This window comes from Tubulanus polymorphus, chromosome 3 (genome assembly GCF_964204645.1).
Source record: "Tubulanus polymorphus chromosome 3, tnTubPoly1.2, whole genome shotgun sequence".
Lineage (NCBI taxonomy): Eukaryota > Metazoa > Nemertea > Palaeonemertea > Tubulaniformes > Tubulanidae > Tubulanus > Tubulanus polymorphus.
Window position 1 is genome coordinate 4,075,809 of NC_134027.1, and position 14,026 is coordinate 4,089,834.

Here is a 14,026-nt window from a genome sequence, read left to right on the forward strand (position 1 = left end):
AGATGATAGCATAAACATTAAACAGTAGGCTGATATGGAATACATACAATCCTATTGGCTTATGCCAACATCAAAATATCCAATTGTCTAAGTTAACCACAGACATTGCCCTACTGTGACTTAGATTCGCCAGCTGAGGCAGTTGCAACGTAAGGAAAATGGGTTTAGGATGTGGCGACGCGATGTGGCTAATTAATGCACTAAAACTATCGATTTTAAACCACAGAACAATATGGCTGTGAGAGTTGTCGAAGTTTGACAGTTTTAGCGCAAAATATGAGCGATTCTCCGTTTCACCGTTCACGAAAAGACGATTTCGAGACTCCTCAGGAATTACGGCGGTTATTAGTCCAAAAAGAGGAATTGATAAGGGCTCAAGCTCAGAGGATATCTCGTCTTGAAGCTGAACTGGATCGCGTGAAAGTCGACCGCGATTCAGTTGTATCCAAACTTCGATCCCTCAGTCCCAATCCAAGTTTTGACAAGCGACAGGATTTATCAAGAATTGCGATCGAAAAGTCTCAAAATGGAAAGTAAGTCTTCGAAGAATTCCTATTCATGTACTATTCTGTTTCTTGTATGTACTTTCTTACTTAAATGCTACACTGACAATCTGTGCCCGCGGCTGCCCGGACCGCGTGGCGGTGACGATCTGCGTTTCTGGTCTCAAATGTCACACTTTTATAGTTAAACCTGTCATAGATGAGTAGTTGAGTGTTTGAGCTAGTTTATGCTTCATGGTTGATAGGTCTCTGACCATGTCCAAATCCTTTGAGTGTGTCAATTCTATTTGAAATCTCTCAGTTTTCATTTTCAGTTCGGGCAGTCTCTTTTAGGGCACAGTTCTGGTGGATAAATTGTATTTTCTTTTGCCAATTCATAGTAATCTTGAAACTTTCGTGCGAATGCAAACTACACAAAATCAATGCCGTTCTTTCACATTATTTGTCTAGGTTCCTACACTTTTCTTTTTTGAACATGAATATACTTTCAGCTTTAATAAAGGAGCTTTCAGCCACCACTGGTGGATGTAAAGAGGAGTGCTTGAGTGCACTTCACAGGGTTGTTGCAGTGCACTCATCTAATATACCTACCCAATAACAGTTATTGTATATATGCAATTGGAAATAAAAAATATTCCTGCCATACAAATTCACTAGAATAGATTCAAACTAGGAACATGTATTTTCATGATATAGATAGTGTATTATCATTGTCATTTACAAGCAGTTGACATCCTTGTTCTTATCTATCATTGTTTGAGTCAGGTTCCAAATTCCAATTTATGAAGGAAGTTCCTGGAACAAAAAGAAAATTGTCGCGGTTTTATGTTCAAAATAAGAAATCTTTGAGAAAGAACAAAGAGATTTTGGATTTCCTTTGTGTGTCTGGAAGAGATTATCCCTAGTAGGCCTAGATCTTGATTGATTTATATCTGTCCTGTAGGTCTATTGAAGCTGCAAGAATTCCCACTTGCCTGACATACGCGCAGTCTTATTGATCCGAGTCCCAGGTGATAAAAAGTTCAAACTATTGTTCTGCTTGTTTGTCCAGTAATTTTTATTTCAATGATTCATCATCCAGACTTTTGCTTCCAGCATGGAATAGTTTCGCATTTTCTATAATGCCGTAAGCTGAGTGCCATTAAATAAGAAATAGTATTGAAATAAGAGTCGAGCCATAGAAAGTCATTTCCGCATAGGCCTACTGTGTTTCTGTCAGTTGGAAAGGAACCCAGTGCTGTAAGCACTTTTCCTAGGTTGTCCATTGTATTTAAAACTCAAGTTGTTTGTTGAGAAGAGTCAGCGTTTAATCTGTCGGTCCATCGTATCCATGGTTACTGGCTCCAAATCATCAATGGCGGATCCATTCCTCATGGGATGGTTATATTCTTAACGGGATAAAGCGACTGGGATAGTTTATAGTCGGTTGTCAGGGTATTTCTTTGTAGAGCGCGTCGTAATTAACATCATTACAGATTTCTCAAATGCTGCAAATCTTTCATGTAATGCTGTCAGATTGGAACTGTTTTCGGTAGTTGAAAGACCCTTTGAAGTCCGGCTGAACATTTTTACCGACTGATAAGCTAAAGCTTGCCTTTGTATCGGAAGGCGTAGGAAGTTTTTGAAAAAAAAATTGCAAATTACAAATAACCTTAAATAGTATTCACATTGAATCTAGTTCTTTTTCTTCTGGGCCCGGTTTTATGGTATAAACTTTAGGCCGGGGGTTAACTCAATTCATTTTCAATAAAGTTGGCCCCTGGGTTAAAGGAATAGCGGTCTACGAAACTGGGCTCAGGGTTTTAAGTTATGGGTTGGGAACATTTCAGTGATTTCCTCAAAACATCTTAGATGAAGCGCCTGTAATTTGCTTGATATGATTCTGCCAGTGCGTATGCTCAACTCTCCGTTTTCATATTCCCAACTAATGCTTTCATCAAACTCTCTTCCGTTGCCTTGGATTGTCCTTGGTGACAGATCACAATGTACTGCTAGTCATGAGTCACTATCGATTATATTACCTGTCGTATTGCTGATAAAAGAAAAAAAAAACCGACGGTCCTGGATTTTACAGTCATTATCTGTTGTGTTTACGCGACATCATTGTAATGGAAATCACAATGATCGTCCATACAACTATTGTCTCACGGATAAAATTTCCCGTTCATTATCTGTCCATGCGTAATATTTAGTTTTAACTCATCTCAATTAAAAAAACCTCAGTTGCAGGGATTACAACCAAGTGCAATATCTCCCTATTCATAGAGACGTTATTCACATGCGAGATGTGCCGCAATACTGCTTTCGTGAAGTTCCATTGTGTTTGTACAGGCTACGTTCACCGGTCTGAATTTAGTTAGAATTTATAACGTACCAAGCGTTCATGCCGACAAAAAGTCCATTCCGCATTTGGTCTGTCAATTTTAGAACGGACCAGTTACCAGTCCAAACTTTACCTGCGATCATAAAAGCGTTTTTGCCCAGGAAAAACTGTTCACATGGGTGCCAAAATTGGCCCGGGCAAAAATTGGCCTGACCAAGCATCGGAGCAGGTCCGAGCCAAATTTTAGCCAAATGATTGTGCTGAATTGGAGCTGGTTCTGTGACTCACTTTGCTTTGTTTAAGCATTGTTTAGTATCGAGTGAGTGGTTTGGCACAGGCCAAATTTGACTCGGGTCTGATCTGTGTCAATTTGGTCCGGGCCCAAACTGTGTCAATTTGTTCAGGGCCAAATCTTTGCGGGTGATCACGGGGCTATTGATCGATGAAATGAGACGATCTTGAATTAAAACTTTTCTTGATTTCTATTTTCAGGCTATGTCCAGGTATGCGAGTCACTCCAGATTCCAGAACACCAAGGTGAGCTCTCGCTGAATATCCAGGAAATGAAATTTTCCTCTTATCTATTCATGAATCATTGAGCGCTATTTACTGCCGCTTACCACAACAAATTTCAGAATAAACGGCGAAAATTTTATAGCCTTCGGTATACAGGCTCGGTGCCGGTCGAGTTTCTGAAACAGTTTCTGCTTCATTCATTTCTCTGCCCCTTTCTCTCTCGGGAGATCCGAAATATAATTTATACAGTTCTTGATACTAATCTTCGTTCACAAGCTTCGTTTGATATGATTTGATTTGATTTATGTCGAATTGATTCCTGTTGAGAAAATATATCGTCAGGCATATGTTAAATGAAATTGATAGTGTTTTGATGTGTTATGGTGTCATTTTGATGTTTGCGTAGTTGTGGCTGTCCACATCGTGTTGATATTTCAACCGTTCAATTTATTTCGTAGAAGAATAATAGGTCCCTGTATTATTTATGCTCTCTGTGGTTCTGTTGTTGTTCCTTATATTGTGAAGTAGTCGATTTCCTATTAATTGCCGACTAATCATTAGAACTTTGAGTTAGTTTTACATCTTTTTTTTTCACTGTGACTCGACGGACCATCAAGTTATGTATTGTGTTTCGTTTCTCGAGGACGCGATATAAAGATTTAGCACTTGTTAATGTCGCTGGTATGTGACACTGTTTTCACTCAGGATTCCTGAGCTGAGTCACCTCTTCACTCTCTCTTTCACTCATACACCACTCATGACAAATAACTGCTACTCAGAGCTTGCTTTACATGTTTTTCATTAGATTTGGTTCATAGTTTAGGAGTTCAACGCATGAGTCGAATCATTTGATAAGAAACACGATTCTCAAATGCTCTCATATTTCTGCACTCGCACCAAAATGTCTGCCTATAATTTGTAGTTTATATGAAGATTAAAGGTACCAGTATCTTGTTGCCTGTATCTGTGGGTGCAGATGACTTATCATCTGAAAGCTTTTCAATGTTCATTTCTGTAGAAATTGATGATTTTTCTACTGCACATAAATTAGGCAGTATTACTTAAGAAATCAATCGTTTATACCACACAATGCCTTAAGACTTTTCAAATAGTATATAAGCTTTTTAATGATCAGGAGGGTATTTCATTTGCGTTTGTGCTGAAGTTTTTAGCTGTGTTCACTGCAGTATTTGTGTGTTTCAATTAACAACGGATCAAGGATTCATCCTAGTGAAAACTCCCTTCTAAATTGGTTCATTCCATTGTAGAACAGACCAATCTAGACCGATCAAAATACAGGTTTTGGTCCGAAAGTTTGTCTGAGTGTGAATAGGAACTTTGCCTGTCAATTGCGGTCTGGCATCGAAGATTTGCCTTCTAGAGCCAAATTAGAATGGACCAACCAAGCGATAGTCTGAACGTAGGCCTAGCTTATAATGGTAAAACAATGAAGTCATTGATACTGAATTAATCAACTGCATTTTAGCACAATTCTTAGAGAATATTTGTGTATACGTCATGCGGTTGACTGGCATATTTCTGTTTCGTTGGACTGATAAATCCTACTGATTGTGGCAGGGGTACGCATGACTCAATTCCTCCATCAGAGATCGAGAGATTTTCCGTACATTGTTTGTACAGATAGCCATGACAGAGCACTACTGTACGCCTGGACCCTCAATCACCCAGCATTGAGTCACTTCATAACGATAGATCAATTGGCGATAACCTTACGTTGTGAAGAATTGTCGAAGAAATTAGATCCAGTTATCAGTGATGAAGTCAGCAAATAATTGCTCGAGACAAAAAAGTAAAACGGCGATGGTTTGCAGGCGGAACTATGAAACTGTTTATCTTAGGTTTTTGTGCAGATTTTTATCAGAAATGATGTAGGAAGTCATTTGATGATAGTGCTTTCACAGTCACCCGCAAGATGAAATAATTTCAAAGGAAATTGTTAATATCCTTGTCGATGGAATAATGTCTTCTACTAACTAAGTTGTTAGGTTTACGGAGCTTTAGTGCTATTCCTATCTCTCAGCGATAATATCGAAGCCGGGTTTGTTCATCGTTTCAACTAGGCTTGGAATACCACTTGCTCAGAATCATGTATTTACAAGTATTGAAATCAATTGGCAATTATCTGAGAATTCCAGAAAACCTTGAATTAATACCAAATCAGTAGATTGCGTGATTGTGAATATACTAGATGGCAATTATTATACTCATAACATGTTATTATATGATATCAATAGGGTTTCATTATAGTTACTGTGGTTTCTATTGATGCTGTTTAGAATTTCGCCCTATTTAGGTCCACATTGATACGACCTAAACTCTTGTTTCTTATTGGATGAATGTAATCGCTTAGTTTTTAGTTGAAATCTAAACCCTGTATAGATTTATTAGTGAAGTTCTGATGTCCTCAGAACAATGATTTCTGTATCAGTAACAATTCGATTTACTCCTCGTTTTCTAAAGCCGCTTTCACGACACTATGTTATTTGGAACAGCCTAAATTTGGTGCGTTCCAATTTAGAATGGTCCAAGTTTCCCACTCCAAAATTTAGAACAGACCTGGATTGGTTTTAAAGTCCTGTCTGGAAACGGGCCAAATTTATAGACCGTTCTGAATAATGTTTGCGTGAACGCGGCTTAAAGCTTCATCTCTTCGTCTATTAGAGAAACGCTAACCTAGTGTCAATGTCTGGTAATAGCTATTGATCCGCCTCCTTACTTCTTATACCGAAAATAGTAATTGTCAAGGTTGCTGATTCCCGATGGACTGATTCTCAAATTAGGCCAGCGGTTTGATTTGTAATAATTCGTGTCAATTCTCGCAGTGATTGGTATACAGCTCGTTTCGTTGATTACACAGTGTTATACTGATTTTCACCGCCGCTATCATGACGCTTCAAATTGATTGATGCCGCGCCAAATATTGCTTCTTTTTTAGCGTGGTTTGTTCGTTCAAAGCGCCCCTGTGGCAATGATCCTATAACAGGATAGGGACTGACCTTTAGTAAAAGTGGGGTCTGTATTTGATATATACAGAAGAGCCTAATCTGCTGCAGCTCTGAAGTAGGATGCTCGAACATCTGATTTCAGATTCATCTAGGTAATACTGAAACTAAGTGGTTGCATAGACGTCACAATTACGGCGTAATTCTTCAATTATCCTTCCTCACCAGATGAGATGCTCGAGGATTATATTCGCTATCACAATTACTTTTGATGAAGAAATATGAAGAGATATGTCATCATGTTCCTTAATTTCATTTCCTCCACCATTTTCACATTCTTTCGCTGTAAATACTATTAATTCTATTTCATTAAAAAGGAGCATCTTCAATCTAAAGCTTGTAATCTTGACCAAGTTCTCGTCTTGTGAAGGCATTAGTCTTCGGGCTATGCTATGCAACAAGTTGTCGGATGATTATTGGTTTGATGCAGGAAGAACTCGAACAGAATCGTCGCATTCACATCAACCTATCAGTTCTCATACGTCTTAGTAATTATGAAACCTCTTGGGAGTAATTCTGCAACAGAGATGTGTGGGGGTATCGCAGCCTCGATAACAATATATAATCACTGTAAAATGCTGCATTTTTCCGTTTGCTGATAAACAGTAATATATGTAAGTTCATGGTTTATAAGAGAAGGAAGCGCTAATATAACTGATGTCGCTGGTTTATAAGGTTCTCGTTGTTTTCTCTTTGATGTGTGAAGTGTCATCATCAGCCATCGCATCAATACTAGTATGTGCATCAATAGATAGGCAGCCTCTGTTTATCGATTGAAGTTTAAAATGCGGCTTGAAAAGAGATTCAGAAGAAGCGGCATCAACCATCGTGCTAAAATTTGACAGTCGTGAGGAAATGTTTGTCACGTCACTCCTGTTAAACCGTTGAGTTTGGCGCACATAACTGGCAATATGCCACGACCGTAGGCGAGATACGAATTTTAGAAATTGGAACAATCGATATCTTAAAATCGATGGCGTGCGCTGATTGGCCGGGCCGTCTCGCTAATGCTTAAAGATATGGCCGGAGCTGCGTCCGGAAAACTTCGGTAGCTCAGCTATTAATTATGGGATTCGAACCGAACGTGTCTCAACTTGTAGACAACATTCAAATCTAGGGAACTAAAGAGCCGATTTCGCGTAACTTCCACCAAATCCGAGTACGGCGCGCTCAAAGAACCCGGAAGTCAACAGATCAATTTTGTCCGATTTTTGCTCTTCAAAGTACGTATTTTTGACCCTAATGTGCCTTTTATTCAAAATCTAAGACTTTAGTTCTCTGAAAAATTGGATAAGCTGTCCAGTGATACCCAATTTATGAGGTATTTTTGCTTCAATAGTGAAGGCAGGACGAATTTAGAGTTCAAAAATTTGCAATTCTGAAAAAAAATTTCAGCGCTCGTGGCCTATCGTAATTGATATGTTCTTTTCTGTATATCAAGTGAATATAAGCTTGTCAATGACTATTATTTTTCAGCTGATGATTCTATGACATTGATCTGTTGACAATGCCTGTCGATTTTGATGAGATGCCCGTCGATTTTGATGAGATGAAGGTAAATTTAAGAAAAATAAATTCAATCATTTTTTATTGCCTTTTCATTTCTCTTTGTATAAGAAAAGGCTGAAATTCAAACGGTTTTCTTTGATTTTTAGATGGAAGAATCAAATAATAAGCGGAAAAAAGGTTTCAACTTTGGCCACGGCAGGAAAAAGAAAAAGTTTGCTGATAAAATGAAGAGCATGAGTGAGTAATAGGCGGCTAGGCCCTATACAGACTGCATGAATTACAACTTTTGGCCCATAAAATGTATGATAACTATTGTTAATTCACAAAATAAGTCTGCGGTTACATGACCTTACCGACCTGAACCTTCAGTTGCAACCATTTGGCTACAGCAATATAGCCAAGGACCCAATTTCATTCCATTCCCGAGGTATGTCATGTAATTGCAGATACTTTGTTAAAGAGTAAAGAGGTTTTCGCTGCAGAAATACATTAAGACTTGTTCAGAAAGAGATTTCAATTTCCGTATCCCAGTGTTAACCTCTGATCTTGATGCTGTTTCATTGTTCGAGACCATATTTTGTATGAAAATGTTTCTTTTTTTGTGGAATAAAGTGGAGTATAATTATCATTTAAATTGTAACTCTTCTGCATTCTTTTTCTTGTTAGTTTGTTTTTCTTTCGTCATCGTTTGATAGTCAAAAGCTTGCTCAACCCGGATGAGTTTATTCCAGAATTAGGCCAAAATATGTGTGTAAACCTGGTTCAGTCGGAATAATTAGGGATATACTATCCGATTGGTGCAAATTTGACTGTACAACGAACGTGTCGGCATTCACATCCAGGAAATCGGGTTACCTACTCAATTTTTTGACGGGACCAAAATTTACTGCGGCATGTATTGATTCATTCGATCATGATTTGCTGAACACAAACTGGAACAATTTCATAGGACAAATGCCCCCAGTAAGCAGGATCTACTGTTTCACCAATCCAAGAGGACCAAAGACTAGCCTGGAGTGAAAATACAAAATCAGAATAACCAAGCCATAGATAGTGTATACATGTATGATAATATTTATTTTGCCCTAAAAATTTACAACATTTCACTATATACAACGGAGCAACGCAAAGACTGTAAGTACATTATTGCCTCATTCTTTCATTTTTGTTAAGTTTAGATTAAAGGTTATTACTAATAAACACCCAATTAAGAAATAAAAAAAATAATACTGTCTTAATAATTTGACAAACAGTACAACGTTTAATCATTCATAACATCCAAGATAAGTGCAAAAATCAATAAATATCAAACATTGAAATTTTGGAACAAAATTAAATATACAAACATTTAAGTAATGCTCGCTTTATAACCTGATTTGTTGATAGGATCGTGTATCGGTAGTCGTAACAGCGCTAAATCAGATGAGAGTACCAGCGAATCCCTCGAGCTAAGTGCAATATCATCAGCATCAACTACTATCAATCCCGTTGACTCAGATATTGCAGAACCAGAGTCATCTTATGAGATATCGTATCAGTCTAGTTCAACTCCTAAAAAACAGCCAGCGCCGCCATCCATTTCCCAAGAAAATGTAGATTTAAAGGAAAAAGTGCGTCAGCTGGAGCAGGAACTTCAAACTATCAAATGTATCCAACAGAACAAAAATACGCTGATCATCTGTGATGGAGACGAAGACAAAACAATTTTCAGAGCTCGAAATACATATAAATCGAAATCCCGAGACAACTACAACTATTTCATCAAATTAGATGAGCCGAAGATACAATCCTTAGATGCTGGTGAAAAAACTCTTGAGAAGCGAGCATCCCTGTTGAAACTTATAATCCAATTCATCTCCAAAGATAAAGACCAATCAATTGAAAATGCTGCCAAAACAATATCGTACTTATTAAGAAAAGACACATCCATTAAAGAAAAGGTTATTTCCCATATTCCCGATATGAAACCAGCGCGGATGCTCACTGCTCAAGAGTACCTTGAAATCAAAATGCATCTTCGACTGACAATGACCCAGTCTTTGGAACTAGGAAAACTTTTACGACTGTACAATATCAATATTTTGCCATCAGCTGACAAACTGCGCGAGGAAATTAACAGTCGATCTGAAGCTTTAAAAAACAATCTTGATGTAGGTCAAGCCGAAATGATTGTAAATTCGAGAACCTCGGAGAGAAAAACAACTGCGTACGCTAAAGTGAATAGTTTCCGTGTTCAGTTACTTGTAAAAATTAAACGTTTGTCTGAAAAAGGTCAACTGTTGTTTCCTGCAGAGGTTCATGGTGAAATATGGATTAAGATTGGGGCGGACAAGGGGGGAGGTAGTACGAAACTTGTATTTTCAATTATCAACTGTAAATTGTGCAATAGTACAGACTTTACAGAGATGATCGCGTATTTTGAAGCTGTAGATTCATATGAGAATATGGAGCAGGTTTTCTCACCAATATTTGATGAGATGAAGACTATCTCTAGTGTAGATATTGTAAATAGTGATGGAAAATATGTAGCCGTCGCGATCCGTTTTTTTCTATTTGGTGACCTTGCCTTTTTGTGCACATGTATGGGTCACCAGGGTTCAACGGCCAAATTTCCTTGTTTGTGGTGTCAAGTGAAGCTGGATGACCTAAGAAAGCACCACGGCTCACCACATTGTCCACAATCGGTGAAATTTGAATCTCGATCAGTTGCCCTCTATAAACAGAATGTAGCAAATCCAGGTGCTAATAATTTAAGTGTAGTGAAAGCTCAGATGTTTCACCTACAGGATATCGATCATTTAGTTCCTCCTGGACTTCATATCTCCCTGGGACTTGGCTTACTATTTTTCAACATGTTAGAAAAAAAATGTCAAGAATTTGACAACGAATCTTTGGGGGAACGTGATGAAACACTTTACAGAACCTGGCAAGAAATTTCAACAAAAACATCGGAAGTCCAAGAGGAACTAAATGATCTTTCAAGTCGTATTGATACGAAATGCAAATACTTACAGAAACTCACTACTGCTAATAGACGTGGTCGATGTGTTGTTTCGTGTACATCGAAAATTTGTCTAATAAGGACAATTGAGAATCCAAATCCGAATCGGTATATATATTGTATCAAATGTGACGCTCCGTACCATGAGCAGTGTATCGAAGATTGTCCAGATTTTCAGTGTGAACTATGCCTTACAGGAAAACAATTGTCGGCCAACAAAATCATCAGATGCATCACTGAAAATCTGGCCAACCTTAAATCCAGACAAGTTGAGTTAAAAAAGGAATTCCAAAAGAAATCAAGTGAGTTAAATGCTGTGTACAGTAAAGTTCAGGCCCAAATGGGACCTTTATGTAAGACATTAAATCAAGTCCTGATAGAAATCGGCGTTGATCGTCAAGCGTATCATAGCAATAGTTTTGTAGGGAATCATATTCACAAGTTGCTAAACAACGCGGAAAAATTATGCAAAGTGATTCCCGACGAATCGATTAGTTCCTTGTTCCAAGAGTTGTTCGAACGACTACGTTCGCTATATCGATTATACAGCGCATCTCGGTTTCTTTCTAAAGACGAGATATCCAATATGACAACACAATGCCACGATTTTGGCCGCTTTTTTACGTCTAAATTTCCCAATGTAAATATCACTCCGAAAATCCATATTCTAGTATACCATGTTCCCGAATTTGTAAATATGTGGGGAACACTTGGCTTGTTCAGCGAGCAAGCTCTTGAAAGCAAACACGCTAGTGTCAATCGAGATAATCGGACATTTTGCAGCATACGCGACAATGTTTTACGCTCCAAACTTCTCTTCCAAAACCAGGCCTTGTATGCGACGAAAACATTAGAGCAACCGGCGTCTGTTCCACGTAAATGCAGTTGCGGCGGTTTCTATAAGAAGTGTCTAGCCGATGGAAAATCTGTAAAGAAATGTAAATCGTGTCAGAAAATTGCCGAATGATTTTGATGTAACTTGAATTATCTGAGTAAATCACCTGTAACTCTATACATGTTAAAATTCGATAGCAATTGTGTAAATATTTTTCAAATTACCTTGAAATATGTGGTAAGCTTTTCTATAAATCTCTAATTGATTGAGTCGACATTACTGATCAGCAGGTAGCTATGTAAGATCCTGAAACGTGAATAGTGTACGGAAGTGAACAGACACAACTGTATGGAAATACGGTCAATGTCGTGATAATAAAGCTTTAAATTCTTTTCTCAAATTATGCACTATGCTCCAAATCATTCATTTCGAATCAGCATTTTAATAAGTATAGGTGGCAGGTATTACGATCCGTCCCTGATTATAATGAAATCATGGATCATCACCCCTTTCCAGCCTATCATATTCACCAGAAAGACCTAACTAGAAAGAGGACTATGAACCCCAGAATCTTACAACGATAGGCCAACAGCCCAGCATTCTAGACGGCACTTACTTGTAACGTTGATGCTAAACACAGTTATTGACAGTCTTATCATCCAAATTTGCTAGTCGTCAACGGACTTTTGCTCTATAATTCAATGAAGTAAGGATCATCAATCAACTGAAATGAAAGGATATAAATAAAATCATTATTAGTCTTGTGGAACTACCCCAGAAACTCTCCAGTCAGGAAACTAATGTTTAGGCCTATCAACTCTTTTTATTGTTTCTTATTCTTATCTTTTTTGAAGTCATAATAGACTACCACAGACAACCCAAACCACAGCCTAGACCCCTTGGCCAACTAATGATGCGGTTTGAGGTGGCTGTCGATTGATACTTTAATTTGAGGTCAAATTGATTGATTTGAATTGACGACGCACGTACTATTTCACATGGAATTTTTATCTTTTGAAGCCTAAATATCGAAACTTACCTCTCATCGTTGGCCATCGCTAGTTATTCATATTCTCTTATAGAATATATGACGTGAATTACTTAGTGAAACCATGTTGAAAGCTAATACTGCGCTAAGAACTTCGCGAAATTCACACAATTCTAATCAGCTGACTGCGATGTTTTTCTACCCGCGACCGGTTGACGACGCAGTGTCGTGTTGTTTATTTCCTTATACAAACATATTGTATTTCAATTATTTTATCATTTCGATGGAAAATATACGGCTAATTTATTAATTGAGAGACAAATAAATCAACTTAGGCGGGTATATTGCAAAAAACACGATTTTACGATAACGCTAACGTAAACGACTTGCCCTCAACAGGTGCTCCACAGGTGCGCGGATAGGTGCTTGCAGGTGCGCGGTTTAAGGTCAAGGTGAATTCGTTTTTCTATTACGCCTACGGTCGTGATGCGTTGTTCTGACGGGTTTAAAAATTTTCGATGTCCAATAAAAACCCCAGGATCCTGTTCCACAGTTCTTAGTTAACTCTTTTGTTAAAATCGATTCATTTTCAATGAGTGAGCTTTAAGTCAAATCTTAAGTCACAACTGTGGAACTGGGTCCAGAGAAATAGCATATTGTGTATCTAAACGATGTCTCTACTGATCGCTATGAATGACAGTTGTTTGCGTATAAGGCCCAAGTTTGACTCTGGATGATCCAAAGATCTATTAACTTTTAACGACAGCCATTTAGCCGAACGACGATATTCCAGATCATCTTATTCGCTCCCGGAAATGTCATAGTTCTCTATTCACTTTTCACTTGATAGTTTGCCTTATCGTTTCAGTGATTTCTACCGGTCCTGTTGGCGGGTATTTCGCTAGTATTTGCTTGTAATGCGAAACTATGTGAAACGCAGCTGAAAAATTCTATTATTCGCCATCAAGATGATACCTGCTTAAGGCGAAAACATGAACCATTTATGTAATAGTCGATGACGTTGAAAGATCATTGACAGAATTCTTGTATCTGCCCATTATCTTATTCTTGTGTCCCTTGTGTAAAGTATGATAGGTTTATTGCAACTTATCAGCGACTTATTTGAAAATCAATCATTTGTTGATGGGAACTGCATCAAATATTGGGTCAACTTACCGAAGTTACTAAATGATTATTGATCACGTATGAAGTATTTTTTCATCGTTACGACATTCTGGCTTATCTTTTTTATTTCGTTGTTGCTCGTCTATTTGTTTATGAGATCGCTATTTATCAGGGAAGTGAGTAGTTCAATTCTCGTATAGAAA

General features: G+C 38.0%; 1 protein-coding gene and 1 long non-coding RNA gene across 2 annotated transcripts in view; one reads left to right on the forward strand and one right to left on the reverse strand.

Moving 5' to 3' along the window:
• Positions 1-219: 219 nt before the first annotated feature.
• LOC141902924 (IQ motif and SEC7 domain-containing protein 1-like) overlaps positions 220-14,026 on the forward strand; it is a 75,503-nt gene continuing 61,696 nt past the window's right edge. The window contains exons 1-2 of the mRNA XM_074790892.1: positions 220-533; positions 3,319-3,363. Of these exons, the coding sequence (XP_074646993.1) occupies positions 277-533; positions 3,319-3,363 (302 nt within the window). The 5' untranslated portion in view covers positions 220-276. The remainder of the gene's footprint in view (positions 534-3,318; positions 3,364-14,026) is intronic.
• Positions 8,943-12,958, reverse strand: LOC141902664 (uncharacterized). Its single transcript, XR_012618910.1, has 4 exons — positions 12,750-12,958; positions 12,327-12,434; positions 11,935-12,016; positions 8,943-11,801 (listed from the first exon to the last, which is right to left on the reverse strand). It is a non-coding gene; the product is annotated as an uncharacterized LOC141902664 (long non-coding RNA).